Genomic DNA, 20,958 nt, shown 5'->3' with positions numbered 1-20,958 from the left:
TTATAGATAGTTTTAGAAGGGACTCTGGCCGACCAAGGCATAAGGCACAGACCGTCGACGAAAGTCGTCAGTTGTTCGCAGATTGTCGATGTGCGATGATTGTGGCGAGGACTTAGTCGTGCGCGGCAAAAGCTTCTTTGGTCTCTCTGGTCGCGTAGCGGTTTACTGTTGGTCAGCAACGTTGATTATTACGTAATCGTAAATCGTAGTCGACGGCGTCGTAGAGGCGTCGATATCACTGATATCACTGTGCGAGGTGAGCGGAGATTTTTTTTTTTTTCCCCCCCGATCGAAATCGTCCTCGATCGCATTGACGGAGTGGCGTTACGGTGTCCTTCGCGGGGTATCGTGCGGTTTCTTTGTCAGCGAGGAGCACTCGGCTTACCGCGTGTGGGCCGTGCGCGGCGACAAATTCCAGCCGGCAGCGTGGGACGAAGATCAGCTTGAAACAAGAGGGAATCGCGTCGACCACGTGACGGCACAAAGTGCAAGACGCCGGCGCGGTGTAATCATTTTGTTCCGGTGATATGACAGGCGGGAGGATGGGAGCAGAAGGAGACCCGACGACTACGATCGTCTACGCGGATATTTACACGCAGGAAACCCCAGGCACGTCCAAGCACGAGCTCAGGTGAGTGCGCGATGTACGCGCGTGCGTTTCGCGGGTGAAACGGATGTGCGTGTGTATGCGCGTGTATCAAACGTGCGTGATGTTACGCGTTCGTTACGTCGCGAGGTTACGTCGTGTGCTGCTGCTTCCCTGGTACACATTGCTCGAATCGTCTCATTATAGTCCGCGCTGTCGTTTGTCAAGGAAACGCGACAAATGAATTGGATGAAGGGCATAAATATCAAGAATTAACCCTCTAATGAACCGAGGTGTAAGAAAGAAAACAACCAACTGTACGATGTTTCTTTTATCGCGCACATGTCTCGTTAATGACAGACTGAAGACAAAGCCGATCAGAAATGTATCGTTGATTAATCCTGTTCGTATTTTTCGTCAGATCGACGATTCTCGCAAATTAAAATGATAAAAGAAGGGGAGAATAATTTGAGATCCGTGTGAATATGGTTGAAATAAAAATTAGAATAAAAATAAATAAAAAAAAAGAAAAAAAAACGTTTTTTTTTTTTTACCAAGTCGCTCTTTTTGAAGTGAATAGAATGTATGAATTTTAGCGAGCGTCCGCGAGACACAAACTTCACCTCGATTCTAAAGGTCTAACGGAGACAATGCGCATGCAAAAGTTCTCTGTTACGGTCTGTTTGACATTCGTGGTACCGATTCGCACATGGGCCGGCGTCGTGCAACGTCGCGGCACACACACCTTACATTAAAAAATATCTTGTCCCTCCTTTTGTACAAGCGATATCTCATCCTCGGTCGTTCAGTGTGGTGTTACGTGTCTCCGAAATGACCACTTTGCGTAACTCGACACGTGCTAACTCGACAACCGAACGCGCGATTTTTCCGAGAAACTAACGCTTATGCGCGGCGCGAATAAATCCATTTCACACGTGTCAAAGTGACACACACGAGGAATTAGTTTAGCTCACGTTAAAAGGCAGATTAACGAACGTGGTTGTCAGAATCGCGCGTTTAAACGGCGACGTGGTGATTCCACGGCTGAAAGCCGGGAATTTCTGCACGCAAACGTGAACCGCTAATAAATAGCGGCTATTATAATTTGTATGGGATATATTCTTCTCGGGAGAGACGTTGGCACGGGAGTTCCAATTTTTTTATCCTCGCACGCTTCTCTCGCTTGCTTGAGAACCGGTTTCATATCGACCACGTTTACATGCGCGTCTCAAAAAGGAGGCGCGAGACGTGAGTCGACGAGAAAGAAGCGTAAGGTACCTTTCGGCGAAGCGCAAACACTTTATTTGATATTCGGCAGTGAGAAAGGAAAGGAAACAGAGGAATCCCGGCGCGAAATCAGCCGAAGGATAATCGCAGTCCTGACTTGAATCGCAATTATTTGCCATTAAATGTTACACCGCAGCGTATTCGATATGTTACGTGTATCTTTGTCATTGATTCTCTAATCTGCCCGATTTCCATGTAATTCCCACGCGATTTCCGAGCTAATTAAGTTTGCGGAAGGTCTATATCATGGCGGGGTTAAATGCTCGCTACATGTCAACAAAGCTGGACTTAAACTTAGACGAATGCCTATTTGCTAACATAGTTGCAAATGAAACTGCAGTGCATCACGATTTTTGATAGCTTTGGCTTTAAAAAGATACGGATGTTTTTGGATAAGTATAAGAAGTCGAATCGTACGAATATCATAGTAAAAAGACCGTGATGGGAGATGATGGGAAACATCACGTTTTCTGGGATAAGGACGAGGAAAAAGATTTCTTTATGTAAGTTTGCTTTTAGCATATCCATTTTGTCTAGCTCGCATTTTTCATTGCGATACTCGTAAATCGTGGTTTTACGCTCGTTTAACGCAATCAGTGTCGAGTATTTGGCGTTTCGTTGTGTATATCAAGATGTTTATGTGAAAAGATTTAATTCTTAGCGGGAGTAAAACCGTTGCAAAACAGATTTTATCCAACGACTCCATATAAAGCGACCAGCTCGCCTTGACCGTGACTATAATTATACATGCAAAGCTTTTTTTTTTAAAATGTAAAGACACAGAAACCTAATCAGAACATTATACATTTGTTTGAAAACAAATTTATTTCTCGACATGACTTATCGCTGTCGCGAAGTTTATTTTATTTCTCTGTTATCCAAAAATAGAAATGCTCGCTGAGTGACGAAAGGGCCCTTCGCTTAATTTGTACGTTAAAATATGCTCTGTCGAAATCGATATCTACATTTATAGCTTTACACACACATCGAAAAACACCATATATTCAATATTCTTTCGAAATGTTTTATGAATAGTATATATCATTCACGTATTACGTTTTACTAAAACTGCCTCCAAAACAAATATTTCTGACTGAACGTGAAGAATTAATTAAATCTTTGCTCGTTACGCGATTACGGGATCAAGGATGTTACTCGAATGGTAATGCAAACGGATAATTAAACAGTACACTACTTATACGCTACTTACCATTAATAGAATGCTATCGCTAAAAGATACTACAAGTACTACGAGCAGCGTAATAAATTTTTCTGATTTGTGTACACATTGTCAATAAAAAAAAATCAGTTAAAGATGCCAGTGACGTTTCTTTCGGAATAATTTAATTTATTTACCGTAATTTACTTACTGTAACGATAACGCACGACCTCTCGTTAGGCTTTCGCGAAGTTAATTAACACACGAACGGTGAAGATCCAACACGTTAAATCCGTACGAACATCATCGCTCGTATCCTATTCACCGTCCACGTCATGCTGAATTACGTTACGCACATTCACATACGTATTGCACGCAATACAGTTATTCCCGTATCGTGGCACACAAAGCTGAATCCTTCTCTGTTTTTAGTCAGTGGTTGCCGCCGCCTGTCGTCGATAAATCTGTGCAGTTTTCCAAAGCGGCTTTCCGATCTTACGGAAATACAATCGCGGCCAATTATGCATCATCGCCCGATGACGGAGCTGAATACTCGACATGCGTTAACGAAGCGTGAAATTAAAGAGACGAATGTTTGTTAAGTGCGTAACGCGATACGATCACGGGCCACGGGTGATTTTTCGATCGTGCTTCGGCGACGATTTGGCGTCAAGATATGTTCGGTCACGGTAAGTCGCGCGGTCATGGCAAGCCGAGGAAGGGGTCCAACACCAAGAAGCATCACATTCGCAATTGGATGCACTCGGGGAAAAAGAAAAAGAACGAGGCTAACCTCTTTACGTAAGTCCAAGTTTCCGTTTTCATCGAGTTCTCCTAGTTCGTTACACGACATGGCGCGCGTCGCCAACTCTCGTCGCTACCTCTCGCCTTTTCGTTCTCGCAAAATCCGGAGCTCCTGGAGTCGAGCCCTATTATTCCGCTTATTTGTCTCGGCGCGACTCCGATCTTCCGCGATGCGGAAAATAAAAGTTAGTCCGGCGTCGCCCGTCGCGTTTCCATTGTCTCGCGTCGCGGGTACCGTTTTTTTTTTTTTTTTTTTTTTTCCGTTTTTACGTCCGCGATTCTCAAAGAGAAACGCCCACGTCCGTTTCGATGAATTTCAATTCACGCGGCAACTCCTCGTCCCTTGTCCCGCGTGCCACGCGTGTGGCGAACGCGCGCGCGCGCGCGTGTGTGTGTGTGTGCGTGATGTGCGCACAGGCATCTCCTGCGTGAGCAGCACGGCGACGAGAGATCGTCCGAGATGCTTTCCATGCAGTTTCGATCCTATCCGTCATCGATCGCGACGCTCGCGACCGTACCAACCGGCATCAAGCCGGTGAACCGCTCCGCTCGTTTGCAGAAACGCTCGGGTTACCGCGAACAGTCTGCTTTCTGAATCAGCGGGAACGATGCGCCTGAAAAATCCGTTGTGGCAGCATGGAAGCTACGAGTAAGTTGAAAAGGAAAAGAATGTTCGGTGAACGCGTTGTAGGTTAACCCGTCCTTCGCCCATCCTGTAATCCTATCACGTGTTCGTCCGGTTGAATTCTTTCTCGCAGGAGCGATGTGTGCGGTATGGCATGCACCGGCACAAAACCCGGATACTATCCACCAAATTTATCCGCCTCGTCATTTCGTTTGTTCAAATTATTAGTCTGTTCATTTTATTTATTATTAATTTGCGAAGGCTCTTTTTTACTTTCCGTTTACGGTTACGGAAATTTTGACTGATCGCTCTAATAATCTGGTCTTTGTAACCTTTTTCAATTTATGTTAATCACGTATTTGCAATGCCTAATTAAAAATTTAGATGTATATTTTATGCTATTTACACTGCGATAGTAATGTAAATGTTAAATTATTGAGTAAAGATTAAAGGTCGGAAATTTTTTATTTTTATTATATCAGAAGCATTAAGATAATTTTTAGTACGTAAATAGACGATAAGATAAATAGCTTTGAACAAGAATCAATTAGATCGACACAATACTATGATAACTTTCTTTGAATTCCGTGCTTCGATCAATACCGTACAAAGGTTGGTATTTGTAAATACTTCATGAGAGGAATCGTAAATGTGATCTAGTATGGTCGGATTCATTGATTTCGAAACTCTATTAGTGGGAACCGGGTAGCCTACTTTCTCACCAATGACCATTTTTTTCGTGCATTTATCGAATATAATTTGCAAAATACAACGTAATGATCTATAAGAAATAGATGACTATAGAAATAAATTAAGTATTTCCTTTTTAATTGTAATAATTTTTTTATATAAAGTCTATTTTTCATATAAGAATACATAACATTAATTCTTTTAATTATACCCTTGATATTAACAGTTGGTTTATAATATTTGTTCCTATTTTGTAATAATTTTACCTCTTTTTTATATTATATTCTAATATAATAATAATTCTAATATACTAACATAATTATTATTCTTTTTGTGACTATTAAATACAAATTATCAACCCCCCAAATACCGCTTATCAACAAATACAAAATGCCAGTTACTTGAGAAACATTTTTTAACTGGCTCTTAATCTTGAAATTAAACAATTATATATTGTGGAATTAACTTCCGTTAATTTTATCTATATATTTTATTTCACGCGTGGAATCTCCAGGAATGCCTGATACGGCACTGACACGTGTAACACGTGTAAGCTCATCCAAGGGTGGGATAACGTTCTCAGGGCTCAGGCCCGACAGTTTCACGACGACCGTTGACGGTGCATGATTACGGTACCGGTACACGTTTCGCACAGTCAGCATTTCGATTCAAACTTTTACATCTATTCAGTCTAATGCTTCAGTCTCGATCGTTTGTGGGCAAGTGATATAAAAATCGCCAGAGATATCTTACGTGCTTAGTAAACGGAAAATAATGATTTGTAACATCACATGTTTGAAACACGTATGAAATCACGCCATCATCATTAATCATTCTCTTATTCCTCGTTCTTTATTAATTCAGTTATCTTACGAGCCGATTAATTTTTGTCATTGATATTTTAATTATTAATATTTTATTATTTGTTATATATCATTATTATATATTGTATATCTTTCTAATTGCTAATAATTAGAAAATAAATTGCAAGTTGGGAGCAAAAGTAAATTTTTGATGCCAATAGGCAAGATTAAGTGGAGCTAGCTTGTTGACGAACTTGGAGCTCGTTGTTAAAAATAACAGAAAATTACGCTTGTGTAATATTGTATTGCGGCATTGATTATCATGATAGCTGTTTGTATTTCGCCATGAATTTGCTGCACGCATAGTATAACATATCAATTCGATAAGTTACATACATATATTCCAAAAGCATTTTTACTGCAATCGCATTTTATTCCTCGAAAATTCCATTCGTTTCTACGTCGAGGCTTAATTACCAGTCTTTTAATTTAATTCACGCGTTTTTGTCAACGGAGCTGTAATTGTATGCGCGTCACACACTACTGATTATCGCCTTGACTCTGCTCATAAGTTTTTTTCTTCAAAAACAGTAAATTCGTATATTAATAAAACAAAAGAACGAAAGATCGTATCAGAAATTTTTATGAAATTATGCTATCATTATTGGTTATTGATTATCAATACTGAACTTTGATGCTTCAAATGATTATTCAAAAATAGAAATTAAAATTTATTCAGCGTGAAAATGTTTTACTTAACTTTAATGTACATTAAACGTCGAGATATTGAAATAATCACGTAATACTTTTTTCAGCTACTTTTAAAAATAATTTATATTATTTTTAATTATTATATAATTTTCAACGTTAATTTATTTTTTAATTGTTCCGTATATTATATTATCTAATTGATTCAAGAATGCACATAATTGCAATTTAGAAGAATTTTATACGAAGAAATCATGATTTTCTCTTTCATCTTTGTTCCATCAATCACCGAGTAGAAAAATTACGTCTGCGCGTAATTCTATTGTCATCTACGCATGAAGAAACGAAGGCTACGCATTGACTTTGCAAAAATAGTTTTTATATATTGGAACGAAATATTTCAGCTGCGTCGTATAACAGCTGCACTTTTCTTTCAAAGCTTGACCTAGGCGAACACAATTGCTAGGAAGGGAACAAGGACTCCCTAATGTGACATACCTAAACCTTAGTTTTACGGTACTATATGGAATTTATTATTTTCTCGAATATTTTCTATCAATGACAATTTTATCGGTTATACTTCATACATCTACGTTGAAAAAATTGTTTCGAATAATTGATTTTTTTTTTGTTGAAAAGTAATTGATAATTGTATCTTAATAAAAAGCCATTTAAATGAGTCGTAATCTTACATTTTTTTATATGAAATCGCTAAGAAAAATCATAATCATAATTTTTAATGAATTTTTGTACATTTATCTCGCAAAATTAAATATTTTTAAACTAGCTTTAGGCTTTATTTATTTTTTTTTTTCCGGGAAGAAGGGATTCAAGCTATTTTCGAGAGTAATTATTTTTTAATCGAATTTTCATCGACGATATGACATGTGCAACGTTGATCTAGTTGATGTTCATTAGCTCCTATTAGCCGACAGAATGCCAACGGTATTCAGTCAGCTAATATCCTCCACATGCTTGAGGTTTGATCAATTGAGATGTAATCGGCGCGAGTGAGTACCAGATGTGACACAGATTATATGTGTAATCGTAATCTATCTGTAATAAGTCTTTTATGATGGAAGATTTCGGTGTTTACACAAAAACACGTGTGTGTGTACTTAGACATGAAGATGAAAACATATGATATTGATAGCTCATGATATTTTACAGAGAGAAATCAGTTCCTTCGGCAGTTGCTTTGTATATTTAAGATCAGTGAGAATATCAAAGGTGATTAGATTAGATGGACTAGATAACAGTTACATCATACCGACTGCGTAGGAATGTGATAGCAGTATAGTGTTTCAATCAAAGACGAATAAGTGCTCCGATAAAATTACAGACATTTTGTATAACAAAGAAATTACGAAATATGTTGAAACAAGTGTCATTTTATGCCACTCTAACCCCGGAGGAAAGGACTCGAGCGCACCCTTGCAAAAAGACTAAGTGGTAGGTTCTCTTCCCGAAGGATTCCGTACTATCCGGAAGTGAATCCTTTCCTCGTTTGTCTACAGTCTTGCGAATCTACGAAGATTTATTCGAACGAAACATCCTCTATAAGTCAAACTAATAATTATTTCTATCAATATAAATTAATCTTAATCCTGATTTAATTTGTGTTTTAATTTATGTTTAATTTTTTACTAATTTCTAAAATTAAAAAAAAAGATAAGTTAAATTAATTAAGAGATTAAAATTAATTTATATTGATAGAAATGGATAAAAGTTTCTAATGATTGTCTGGAAATCGAAAACTTAGGCGCAAACAGTGGTCTAATTTTTCCAGAATTACATAAAGTAAATTAATCGCGAATTCATTCTCCGAATTCTGAAAGTAAATTAATTTCTACAGTCTAACTAATTTTTCTTAATTCTAAAAACTTACTTTTCCTCAGCTCTTAGCAAAGTGGAACGGACTAAAAATATAAAGATATATTTCGTTTGTTTCAGCGTGATGATGTCCTCTACCGACTCGTCATCCCCGGCGCAGGCATCGATATCTGCAACGAATCTCGATATGGTGGACCACGCGAGATTAGGCAAGATCAACACGACTTCTCTAACAACTTCGCAACCATTGAAATCCGAAGTGAAACCACTCGCGAAGGCCGATACCGATGTGATAGAGGAAGCTGTGCCGATTGTGCAAACGACGTTACCTGTGCCGGAGTCGGAAGCGAAAATCGAGAAGAATGGTCTCGACTTTAACGCGAAGAAATCGACCAACGAACCAGACGACGAATGTCTGATCAACTGCATTTATTATACACAACAATGTTGCGACTGCACAATAGTTTGAGATCATTCAACGTCCTTAGCTAGATAAATGCCGAAGAAGCAGCGTCTCCCGACTGCTCGGATCGTTTTTCGCGATCTCGAGGCGCCTCTCTTCAACGCAAAATTTAGGATCTGACATTGCATTAAATATTGCGCGTTAAGATACTTTGTGATAACGTGAAGTACAATAGTAGACAAATTTTGTGAATGTGTACGAATGAGCGTGTGATGTTCGTAATAATATGTACACAATAATTTTGATATTGTATATTTCATCGAGCACATATTGTACGATTTAAAGTGATCGATAGGCATTTGCGTACCAATCAATTTATATTTCTAGAGTATACTTCGCGGCAAAGGAAGTTGTACTTGCGAATGTTCACTGCCATTACCTGGTAAAAAATCGTGTCGACAGACATCGTAAAAGTCAATTATTAGTCCATAAGTCATTCCCTCGCAATATGTTATAGAACAAGTTAATTTCTATACCATTAGCATGTCTTCCTAACAATCTGACATTAATGTTTAATGTCAATGATGCGCAATCGACAGTATTAACCGCGACAATCGTCTATATCAGACATTTATATCTGTTTATAATTCTGTAAATTTGCGAGTTAAAAACAAGGATCTGTAATTATATAGGAGTATAAATCTTCTATTTGGAAATGAAATTTAATAATATCAAATTTTCCATATTGGTATAAGGATGCATTTATTATAAACGAAGAATAACCCGAGAACAAGTTTTTTTTTTTTTCTTTACTGCATTGATAATTAGAAATAGTATAGAAGTAATATTTCTACAACGCAACTGATGATTAAATCGAATTGCTTAAATCGAATTTTCGCGTATTTGTTTAATTTATTCGTCTCCATCGTCAAGACAATTCGCAAAGTCTCTAAAAAATATTGTGTCGCTTATATATATATATATATATATATATATATCCTATATTTCAAATGTTATAATCTCATCGAAATTACGATTTAATCATCGCCGCGCAGTTTAAATGGCATTAAAAATCGCGAAGATATTTCCAAATATTTCATATAAATATTTATATAAATATAAATCTTATATAAGTATTTATATTTTTATAATAATCGGAGACTGCAAGTATAGCGTGTAATTTATTCAAATTTATTCATAGATGAGGACTAGATTAGTTTGATAATATTACGTAGAAATTTAACGTGAAGGCAATATTAAATTATAAATATTAAATTTTTAAATGTATCATGGATACATGTCTTATAAATTTAGTTACACACAATTGTGAAACTGAAATTTCAAAAAACATAGGTAAGTACAGTAAGTGCTAAGATTCTTGCTAAACTTATTATTAATAAGAAAAAGTCAACAGTTACATATTCTCAATTGAAAATCTAAAACACTAATAGCATCTATTATTGATTTGACATTTTAGGCAAGTCTGATATTTTGGTAGGCGCAGCTAATGTTGCATATTTATTTATTATTTGAAATTGTATTTCGCCAATGATAAATAATTTAAACTGCAAGTGCTCTTTAGTCAATTTTCTCCATTCTATTTTTTCTCTATTCTAAGTCAGCCATTCTACATTTCTAAACTAAAAATTCTTTTGCTTTGTTTTTTTATTTGCAATTGTTATGTGATTATGTAAGAATTTCAATGTCAGGAAACAAATGAAAAAACATTTTCATTTCAAATAAAAATAGTCTATTAGAAACAGTTATTTCTAATAAAAATAGTATATAATATAATAAAAATAGATAGTAAAGAGAAATTTTTTAGAATAGAGAATTCGATAAGATAAAAATTTGATTTTGATGATTTGAGAAAAGAGGAAATTGACCGTTTTGTTTACTTCATAAATTAATAATTTCTTTTAGAAAAGAATTATAATGGAGGAAACGGGACAGTTTAAGACAATTTCACTTAAAAAACTTGATAGATAGTCGGGAACAATTTTAAAATAAGCATGAGGATTCACTTTGTGTCACTCGATTTTGTTTCTATTACGTTACGATTCGTATATTGGTAACGGATGGCCCTCTGAATTGAATACCCACCTATTCAAATCTATCAATTGCCTAGTGTCATCAAATAACAAGTACAAATATTTTAACGTTTCGGCAAACCAGAAACTTTCCGTCATATCCTGCTGACGGGTGTGTTGAATATTCCGGACGTTACCGATGCTCGTATAGCCACCTTCGACTTTGGTATAATTTTCGAAAGCCTGCCAACACGCGTTTTACATTAGAGACGAAACGATAAAACTCTAAGAGGAAAATAACACTCACCTGAAAGATCTGCCAACCCCAGTCTTGATACGTTTTATTCCCCGTAAAGTACCACATGTAAAATAGACTCTCGATTAATTCGGGCCTAAGTAAATTATGAGCGTCGTTTGTTTTTACATACATATCCATTTGTGTTTCACCCTCCATTTTCTACAGAGTCACAAAGCGATAATTAGTTCTTCGACGATTTTACTGCCAGCGATAGAGTCGCGATTACCCTTTCTATCTTTTATCCGGATAGATTGATCGAACTTACTTGTATATTAAAATAAGTAATCTCAGGTGCGAGGAACGTTGGCTGGATTGCATACGTTTGATAACAAGTCTTAACAAGTTCTTCCGCAAGAACATTGTGCTCAGACGGTAATCCGTGATGCACGCCTAACGCTAAAGTACCTCCTAAGTAGCATGTGAGATGATCCTACAATACAAATATGCACAATATACGATTTTTACACTATTTTGTACTCGAGCTGTTTACCATCTTCGGTCTAATTTCTTTGTTGGCGCCGACCAATTCAGCGATGAATAGATATTTATTGACCGCTGTGTATTTAACGAGATGCTTCTGCGTACCAGCAATGCCTAACAAGTAATCGTCGCGTAGGCTAAAAATATCAACAATACAGAGATTGTTAAAGACACTTATTCTGTATGATTACAGAATCTGTAATGAAATATACTAACTAGTCTATGGTTTTTCCAGTTTGTAACCACTGTTTTAATAAGTATTCATAGTAACTATCGCCACGAGCTCCTAACGTAATAGTAGCGTACTCCCGAAACTGTCCGGTGTTAGCGTTAATAAAAATTGGAACTAAACCATCGTATTTTTCTAACTTATGTACATGTTCGGATACTTTCGCCGCCGCAGTCTGAAAAGATCACATGTTAGATAGTCACTACAAAACTGTTTAAAAGATCGCTCCGCTTCGTAAAATTACCTCGAACTTAAGTTGCCCTGTACTACGACTAAGATCACGAAATTCTAATTGAATGGAAGTAACTTCACTCGTACTACTATCTGGTCCCCATTTGGGGCTATGTGCACTTCTAGTACCTAGATTCACGTCAGAGTACGGAACGCCCGACCTGGTAGAAAACGCTGGCATCATACGATCACCTAAATCCATCTTGCAAATATATTGCAAATAAATTAGTAAATTAATTCATAGTTAATCGTTAAACTGACATTATTTCGAGACTCGAATTACTTACAGCTTTATTTAAGAAGAGTATATCACCCGAGAGATGATACGCTGCTAACAAACCACCTAACACTCTAATTGTAACTTCAAATAAATTAACATCTCTATTCATTGTAAACACTAAATTATCTTCTACCCATTTTCTCGCTTTTGAATATTCTAAAAGATTATATGAAAATTTTTTTTGATTTTTTTCTTTCTATTAATGAATATTATATTTTAAATTCATGTACACACCATCATATAATCCCATTATATATATAGTATCCAATGAATCAACTATAGTGAGGCCTAAACCAAACCATTCGTGATATCTCTTTGATATTGGTTTGACGTTATCATGACCCCATGCATATTTTTTATACCCACTCCAGGAATGTTTAAATGCAGCTACAACAGCTTCTTGCCTATTGTTTTGTGGACCTAAAAGCCCGAAGCATTACAGCTTATGCCTATTATCCAATCTAATCTAATTATATTTGTCATAATTAATTGCATCGTGAATTATAATCTACCATTAAATCTCAAGATGTTTGGCTTTGGCTGTGGTGGTTCTCCAATTTGATCATCATCAACTTGATTAATTTCTGGCTGAAACTCAGGCTCCTCGATTACTTCACCAGGTGCAGCACCCTGTTCATCATTATCTACAACAACTTCATCTACTGCCTGCGAAGTAAAAGGAAATTTGGTATTTTCATATTCAGATTCAAGATCTGATCTTTAAGATATTATGTACCTTTTCATTCTTGGCAGTTTCTTGTACAACTTCTACATTACTATAATCTACCTCATTGTCAGAGGTACCAGCTTTGGCTTCGCTAGGCAGGAGATAAAATATTACAAGTACAACTGTGATTATTGCAAAGTACAGGATATTTCTTTGTAACCTGGACAGTTGGTTCCATTGCTGAAAGAAAGATGAGCGGCCGAATGAGAGATAACTATACAGTGATTCCAATCAGTCGTATGGACGCAAATTAACAATGTATATATAATATTTTTCATTCAAAAATCATACGTACTCTCCACAAACTGCGCGAAGTGCCCCGGGCAAACGATGTACCTTCGTGAATATTTAAACTAATGTAATCTGATTTACCCGAGTCTCTTGGGGAGAACATATTTTCACGCAGGTTAACTTGTTCCGGCACGTGTGGAAATTTGTAGTGTTGCCAGAACACTTAAAGTACGACAATGCGACGGGTCAGCCCAACATACGATGGTCTTCATTTATACGATTTGCACGATATATCCAATGCCTTTTTACATTTTTGTTTAATTCATATTATTATTGCTTTGTTAACGTGTACCCTGCACGAAGCAGATGGCGTTCATGTGCTCGTGTGTCGTGCTTCGTGTCGTTGTGTGGGAATATATACTCACAGATCCTTGACATTGATGCCGCATGTGATTACCGCTTTGTACACGAAAAGTTGTAGTAAGACAGAAGCAATCGCCTGATAGTTCGTTTTTTAAGGAGTTAATAAAAGGATTTAAAATACAGACCACAATGTGCCTCGCAAACATATCCGGCGTGCCGGATAAACACTGGCAGCCACCTTTCGTCGTCTTTGAGACTACGTAAGTGCATCACATTGTTTTTAACTGAAAAGTTACTCCTCATACAGCACAAATTTTACAGCTATATCGCAACAACATTACTCCAATATTGTAACATTGCAGCAATGTCGCCGCAGTATAGTTGCAAAGTTTGCGCTGTATAGATCCTTACATATTGCTAATCGATTTCTAATCTTTAGGATGGGTGAGGTAACCCTCGAGTTATATTGGAAACATGCTCCTATTACATGTAGAAACTTTGCCGAGCTGACACGACGTGGATATTACAATGGTACCAAGTTTCACAGGGTCATCCGTGACTTTATGATTCAAGGTAATACATTAAAAGGCAAAATATATTATAAAAGCAATGTGAAAATTTTAAAGAATAAAACTCACACATCAATACAGAGTATCTTATTTTAAATTTTATGTTTCAGGTGGTGATCCTACTGGGACAGGAAAAGGTGGGATGTCCATCTATGGTGAATGTTTTGATGATGAAATACATGACGATTTGAAACATACAGGTAATTCTGTTTTAATGCTTTAACAATAATATTATTGTAATGAAGTTATTTTAATTAAATAACTATGATGTTAAAATGTGTTTAGGTGCTGGGATATTATCAATGGCAAATTCTGGACCAGATACAAATGGTTCACAGTTCTTTATAACACTTGCGCCTACCCAGTGGCTTGATGGGAAACACACTATATTTGGTAAGCAATTATTCTATAGCAAACGTTAGCTGTACCTATTTATGCAACTGTTTTTATATTTTTATATTTCATGTTTTCTTTATTTAACAGGTAGAGTCCATTCTGGTATGACAATAGTGAAAAGAATTGGTCTAGTTGAGACGGATAAAAATGATCGACCGGTAGACGATGTTAAAATTGTGAAAGGTTCCGTGAAAAACGCGTGATTTCCCTGACAAAATTTTACAAGATGTAAAAATCTCAATTTCTCAAATTTTGAAACAAGAATTTAAAAATAACGCATCGAAACATTAAAAATAAATGTCTTTATGTCTATGTAAATTATATATTATGATTGTAATAAAAAAATATCATTTAATCATGATAATCTGAGAAGAAAGTAGAAATTTTTATTTGTAACTTGCAATCTACGAAAATGTGCCACTACTCCAGTTTGGTGTGTATTTTTCGTGACCCGAAAAATCAATTTCTTTTTATTGGTAATAAAACAGCATAAATAGTCAAGTGCAACAAATTTATTTGACATAAGCCTATACTTTTTAGCTGAATTTTTTACACCGTTCATATTTTCTCTTTTCTTTTTCTTTCTCTTTTCTTTTCTTTTTCTCAATTTCGAACGCGGTTAAGATTATAGTGGCACCATCTGGAGGAATGACTTCGTCATTAATACAGCAAGAAACACTCACTGCATCGATGCCAACCAAATCCTATCGGTAAAATCAACGTGGTCGGCGTCGGATGTAATCGTTTACCTCTATCACTTGTTCCGTCTTGACAAAGGGAAAATTCCAGCGAAGTATCCAATTGGGCAAATCATTCAACACATATAAATGCACTAAACACTACACTATATTTTATTGCTTATCATGCAATACATTTTACACTATGCAACACACTTCACTCGATATCCGCAATATCGATTTTCGCACGTGAAATCCAAATCGGAGTAACTCGAATGATTCAAATCGGAGCTGCAACCGTCCGCGACTGGCCACGATCGGAATATCACAATTATAAGATGGCGCGAATAATCGCGATATGTATTTACTACATATTTCGGCGTACTTCACTCGGCACCTCTTCCGATCGGCTGCACGCGCGTGAAATCTACTCGCGGCGATTTGAAAGCGCCTCGGATGCGAAGTGGCTTCGCTAAGAACCCACTTCGTACAACTCGAAGATGCCGAAATGAAGCATCGCGGCGCTTGATTCGTCGATGCGTCGATCGCAATCACCATAATCGCCGTTAGACGCTACTAGACGCCATTAACTGCCATTAACCGCCACTAGCTGTTCTTCGATTGCATCTTCTAGTTCCGTTTCGATTTCGCGATTATTTAATTGTGAAGTAGTTTCGCTAAGAAACCTACTTGAAACTAGGAGGTGCAATCGAAGATGAGAGCAGCTAACGGCATTAATGGCGTCTAATGACGATTAATGGCGGTTATGGCAATCGCGATCGACGCATTGAAAAATCAAGCGTCGCGACGCTTCATTCTGGCGTCCTCGATCACGATCAGGAGAGTCAATTGTTTTGAGACGAGATAAAAGCTCGTAATGTTTTGGCGAAACATCGCGGAGTTGACTCCGAATTTGCGATATATCGCGGAGATACCACCCATCGTGATCATCTCCCGAACTGAACTCTTTGCGTCGCGTTGTCTCTCGGTGGTTGCTCGATCGTCACGAATAAGCTTATATACGCGCATTCTTACTTTACTTACTTTACGATAGTTGCGAACAACGGGAACTCACGTACTAAACTCGTTCGTCGAAAATACGGGCCGGCTTCGTGAGCTCGAAGTGCCATGTCGCGACGCGTCCCGTTGACTAAATTTGAAATGCTTACGATTCTCGAAGTAACGACACGACAGGCCAATCAGAGCGGTCGATTGAGCGTCAGGTGCGATTCTCGAAATATCGTGACCAATCATAAAACGAATTCACTTCGAGCTAAGATCGAAGACTTTTCAAGCTAAATAGCAAGTCTGCTTTATGATGACTTTAATATTTTTTGAAAAATTATGAAACATAAATTAAACAAAATAGATACGGTGATATTTAAGGAAATTTTAATCAGAATATATGAATAAAATTTATGTAACGGAATTATCATGTTTATATTATAAAATACGTATTATTTTCTTATCAAAAAATGTTTTTTAGTAGTTCAAAATTATTATAACATACCCTGAAAATTTCAAAAGAATTGGTCATATGGTTTCCTTAAAAAAGAATTCGAAAAAAATCTTGTAATTTTTAGCGCATTACATGAGGCTCCCCCCTGATATGATGTATCACGCAAGTGAATATAATTATGATAAATAATAAATATGAATAAATAATAAATATAACATGATATTGTTTTATATTTTCTTATATTTTTAACTATAAATTTATTTTCAAGCAATATTTATCTGCAATAGAGGCCCTTCATCACTCCCGCCGACTTTAATCAGCAATCTTCTTTTGTTATACATATATTTTAAATTTCTTATATTTATTATCTTATATTTATTATTTTTCATATAATATAATTTAATATAAAGGATATAAAAAGAAATTAAATATGGAAATACATAACTAAAATACATAAATAAAATATATGTTATGTAAATATGTTATATAAATATGTTATATAACAATAATCTACAACAAAATAAAATTTGATAAGAATACAAATGTTTAATACAAAAAAAATCTCATAATATGGTATAATTATAATATAATACAATAATAAAATTTGTATTGTTCGGTATAGCAACAAAAATTATTATTTATCGGGCGGAATATTTATCCAAAAACAATTTGAATTTATGCAGACTCTCTACCACCCTCGCCAATTTTAATTGGCGATCCGCTTCTTTTGTACGCATGTGCACGTTTTAAATTGTTTAATATTTATTATTTGTATATAATTAAGTTTTTAATACCATACAATACAATACAAAATTAAATATGTGTACATAATATAAAATACAATAATAATACTATAAAAATATAGTTTTTCGCAAGATACAATAAAATAGGATACAATTATCAAGTCTCATTAATACAATAATTATATATGTTTTACTTTTATTGAATTTTATTATAATATATGATATTTTATGATTTTTTATATAATATCATATATTATATAAAAAATCATCTCATGATCGCAATTTCAATAATAAAATACAATAAAAATAAAAAATAGAATTATATAATGTAATTAATAATATACAATATATAAAGTAAGTATAGCGCTTTTATATTTCATTTATAAAATATTTCAGTAACGCAAAATTACATTGAAGTAGATTAAAATACGTAGAATAAAATACGTAACACAAAAGTCATTTTTTTAGAAGGCATATGATTGTCACTGTCATATTAACAAACGACTATTATTACGCTATTAGTTACGCGTTTTATCATTACATAATTATAAAATTATAATTACAGATTGTAATATAAGCTTTAAGCAGTGTAAACTACAGTAAAAAGAATCGTTAACAAGTATAATTATAAATTATTTATATGTTTATATATATATATATATATATATATATATATATATAGATCATATATATATATATATATATATATATATATATATATATTAATGTTTATATATGTATATATGTATAGATTATCAATTTTTATATTCGTATTATTTTTAAGTAATGTTTATTAATTTTTAAATTATGACATTTTCTTATTTATTTTAATTCTTTCCCACCCGAATTCTTACCCACCCGAATTTTTATAATGCTGTAGATAGTACTGTAGTACTATCTATAGTACTGTAATACTATCTATAGTGCAGAGACAAAGAGCATTTTATCATTCCCCCCAATTACATGCAATCGCCCGTATAAAAATCTTATTAATTACTTACTTTCATTTTGGTTGGTCATATATATATATATATATATATATAGACTAACTTTTTGTGATTCTTCAGGCCAGATTGGACCTACCTTTCGTTGCTCCTGGCCACGTTGCTCCATTTGGTCACATAACCAAAACTTCTGACCACATATAGAAATAAGAAAGGAGATATACTCCTTCAATTACCGGCTAATTAGCCAGCAGGTTCTTTATTCGACGCACGCACTACGATCATATAATCGTGTCGCGAGGGCCAATAACATTAATAAAATATGAAATTTATGATCTTAAAATCTTTAAAATCTTATAAAATTTATATGAAATTTTTGAAGCTAATATAATAATACCACATTTTTTGTACAATACGCGTGATTAATTTTCGATTTAAAATAAAGAAACTTGATTACATATAATAAAAAGAATTTAAGAAAATTGAATAATAAAAGTATTGCAATAATAAAAATAAAAATATTATCATCTACATAATTAATATATATTTAAAGAAAAATATGTTCAATGAGAAAAAAAATCTAAGACCCATATGATATTCGTTCGTATTATTCGCGTACGATCAAAATCGTTTATTTATTTAAATATCACCATACAGAGAGAAAGATTTCTTTAGATTTAATAAATTTTATTAGATTCAAGAAAATTTATCTTTCGAAATAGTCCAAATCAATTATTAATTCTACAAATTCGATTGTTCAATTTTTCAAATAATAAGTAACTTTATTTTAAATAAAATATTTATTTAATAAATTGTTTAAAAAACAATAACGCTCTTTATTTATGCTTTAACAATATTAAAAAAATCTCTTTCTTTCATTGAAACAGTATTTAATCTAGCCAAACAAAGTATTATTTAGTTCAAAAATAAATTTTATTTTCTTTAAATAATGATGTTTTTTCTATTAAACAACGTAGCATATTCTAACAAAACAACAAAATTCTTAACTCAACAAATTGAATTTTAATATAAAATTACGTTGTTTAAGTAATTTTAAGTAAGTTTAAATAAATTTAAGTCAAACAAATAGAATTGCTAAATCTAAAGAAATCTTTTTCTCAGTGCTTTAATCAGATGAGAACGACATAAAAAATTCAAAATGAATGACGTGAGATTCAAGTGAGATAATATATTTTTCACATAATCAGCATATCAATATTACGTAAATTGTTCTAATATAAATTCTAAATACTAAATATTGTATCTATATAATTCATCAAATATAATAATATGAGTAATAATATGTAATTATAATAATAATATAATAATATTAAATATAATAATATGAGTAATAAATTCAATAAATAATGTAAATAAAAAAATATATTAATAATACTTGTATTAAATTAGGATTTAAATTAAAAATAAACTTTCAAAGATTTCAATACAAAATAATGTATTTTAAATAAAAGTAAATTAATAATTTATAATTATCAATTTATATTCCGCGAGAGAAAACATTTACTGAATCTTACGTCATATTAAATTTTGCTTTAACTAACGTAAAGCCAAGTTATTAAGTTATTATTATATAGATGGATAGATTAAACGTGATTAGGATCAAATCGGCATACTTATTATATAATTTGTTATGTTAATGTTTGCTGAACATTCACTTACGTTTATAATATACATTATTGAAAAATTTCTGAATTTCATACATACGGACTACACATATATATCTCTTTCATGCACCGATTTAAATATTTAATCTTGGTATTAAAATGTGGGAAGAGGAAAGATGGGTAATAAATAAAAAAATACATAATATATTCATTTATATTCTTATTTCATATAAACATAAACTATGACTCTCCTTTCTTTCCAACCCTCACGACAGATGCCCAAACGTCAATAGACACCAGCACGACGCGGTTTCCAGGCCGCTAGGACTCACGGGTCCAAACAACAAACGCCAGCCCGGCGCACTGGACTTCGTAAAGCCAGGACACCTGACAAACCTTCTCTGCAAGGGCACGTTTCCTCCGGAAGGCGAGAGTACATGCCTACTCTCAGACTACTTTAAGCCTCCGTTGGGCAGCTTGCAGTATAGACGCAATAGAGATTTCCCGAAGGTCTCGTACGCCTAGAATGTGAGCTCAGGATAGATCGGAGGACCGTGACCTCCAGTTAATCCCTGCCCCGACTGAGCTATTGGTCTAATGTGCTCAGTCTAGGATAGTCCTAGACACAATGCCCAAATCAATTTAAACATTGGCGATCGGGCCTCGAAGATTACTATTTTTTAAAGTCATAGTAATCCAATTCAACAGAGAGTCATAGTTATATTTATATTTTATATTTCTTCATTTATATTTCTTCATTTAATATGAGAAATATATA

At 34.5% G+C, this 20,958-nt stretch overlaps 3 protein-coding genes across 14 annotated transcripts; 2 read left to right on the top strand and 1 right to left on the bottom strand.

The window, feature by feature from the left end:
• The first annotated feature begins 74 nt into the window (after nucleotides 1–74).
• LOC105426909 (uncharacterized) lies at nucleotides 75–9,691 on the top strand. 12 transcript variants are annotated; one of them, XM_089072133.1, is made up of 4 exons: nucleotides 5,749–5,955; nucleotides 7,102–7,178; nucleotides 7,833–8,114; nucleotides 8,616–9,652. In XM_089072133.1, exons 3-4 carry the CDS (start codon nucleotides 8,035–8,037, stop codon nucleotides 8,962–8,964), a joined length of 429 nt encoding a protein of 142 aa, XP_088928259.1. In that variant the 5' UTR covers nucleotides 5,749–5,955; nucleotides 7,102–7,178; nucleotides 7,833–8,034; the 3' UTR covers nucleotides 8,965–9,652. The 12 variants fall into 12 exon arrangements, with proteins under 12 accessions (XP_011636639.1, XP_011636640.2, XP_088928254.1 ...); XM_089072132.1 differs by having other exon boundaries at nucleotides 7,067–7,178; XM_025218211.2 differs by having other exon boundaries at nucleotides 6,959–7,178.
• Nucleotides 9,692–10,066: 375 nt separating this feature from the next.
• Nucleotides 10,067–13,769, bottom strand: alpha-Man-Ib (alpha-Mannosidase class I b). The gene is made up of 11 exons (XM_011638345.2): nucleotides 13,469–13,769; nucleotides 13,183–13,353; nucleotides 12,959–13,112; nucleotides 12,681–12,866; nucleotides 12,454–12,602; nucleotides 12,180–12,368; nucleotides 11,923–12,110; nucleotides 11,717–11,843; nucleotides 11,492–11,656; nucleotides 11,236–11,385; nucleotides 10,067–11,171 (listed from the first exon to the last, which is right to left on the bottom strand). The coding sequence occupies exons 1-11, from the start codon at nucleotides 13,565–13,567 to the stop codon at nucleotides 10,953–10,955; spliced, it is 1,797 nt and encodes a 598-aa protein (XP_011636647.2). The 5' UTR covers nucleotides 13,568–13,769; the 3' UTR covers nucleotides 10,067–10,952.
• Nucleotides 13,770–13,815: 46 nt separating this feature from the next.
• On the top strand, nucleotides 13,816–15,096 carry Cypl (peptidyl-prolyl cis-trans isomerase-like 1 Cypl). Its single transcript, XM_011638344.3, has 5 exons — nucleotides 13,816–14,027; nucleotides 14,207–14,340; nucleotides 14,447–14,536; nucleotides 14,622–14,729; nucleotides 14,820–15,096. Exons 1-5 carry the CDS (start codon nucleotides 13,957–13,959, stop codon nucleotides 14,933–14,935), a joined length of 519 nt encoding a protein of 172 aa, XP_011636646.2. The 5' UTR covers nucleotides 13,816–13,956; the 3' UTR covers nucleotides 14,936–15,096.
• The last annotated feature ends 5,862 nt before the right edge of the window (nucleotides 15,097–20,958 follow it).

This window comes from Pogonomyrmex barbatus, unplaced genomic scaffold, assembly GCF_055798465.1.
Source record: "Pogonomyrmex barbatus isolate J1 unplaced genomic scaffold, ASM5579846v1 scaffold13, whole genome shotgun sequence".
Taxonomy (NCBI): domain Eukaryota; kingdom Metazoa; phylum Arthropoda; class Insecta; order Hymenoptera; family Formicidae; genus Pogonomyrmex; species Pogonomyrmex barbatus.
Note: the sequence above shows the minus strand (reverse complement) of the source record. Positions and strands in the feature narration are given on the sequence as shown.

Coding starts and splice junctions, on each gene's coding strand:
- LOC105426909 (XM_011638337.3), top strand. CDS start 3,709: ATGTTCGGTCACGGTAAGTCGCGCGGTCATGGCAAGCCGAGGAAGGGG. Junction 3,834..8,615: donor AACGAGGCTAACCTCTTTAC/GTAAGTCCAAGT, acceptor CGTTTGTTTCAG/CGTGATGATGTCCTCTACCG.
- Cypl (XM_011638344.3), top strand. CDS start 13,957: ATGTGCCTCGCAAACATATCCGGCGTGCCGGATAAACACTGGCAGCCA. Junction 14,341..14,446: donor CCGTGACTTTATGATTCAAG/GTAATACATTAA, acceptor TTTATGTTTCAG/GTGGTGATCCTACTGGGACA. Junction 14,730..14,819: donor TGGGAAACACACTATATTTG/GTAAGCAATTAT, acceptor TTTATTTAACAG/GTAGAGTCCATTCTGGTATG.
- alpha-Man-Ib (XM_011638345.2), bottom strand. CDS start 13,567: ATGTTCTCCCCAAGAGACTCGGGTAAATCAGATTACATTAGTTTAAAT. Junction 13,113..13,182: donor AAACTGCCAAGAATGAAAAG/GTACATAATATC, acceptor TTTACTTCGCAG/GCAGTAGATGAAGTTGTTGT. Junction 11,172..11,235: donor GGGGTTGGCAGATCTTTCAG/GTGAGTGTTATT, acceptor GCGTGTTGGCAG/GCTTTCGAAAATTATACCAA.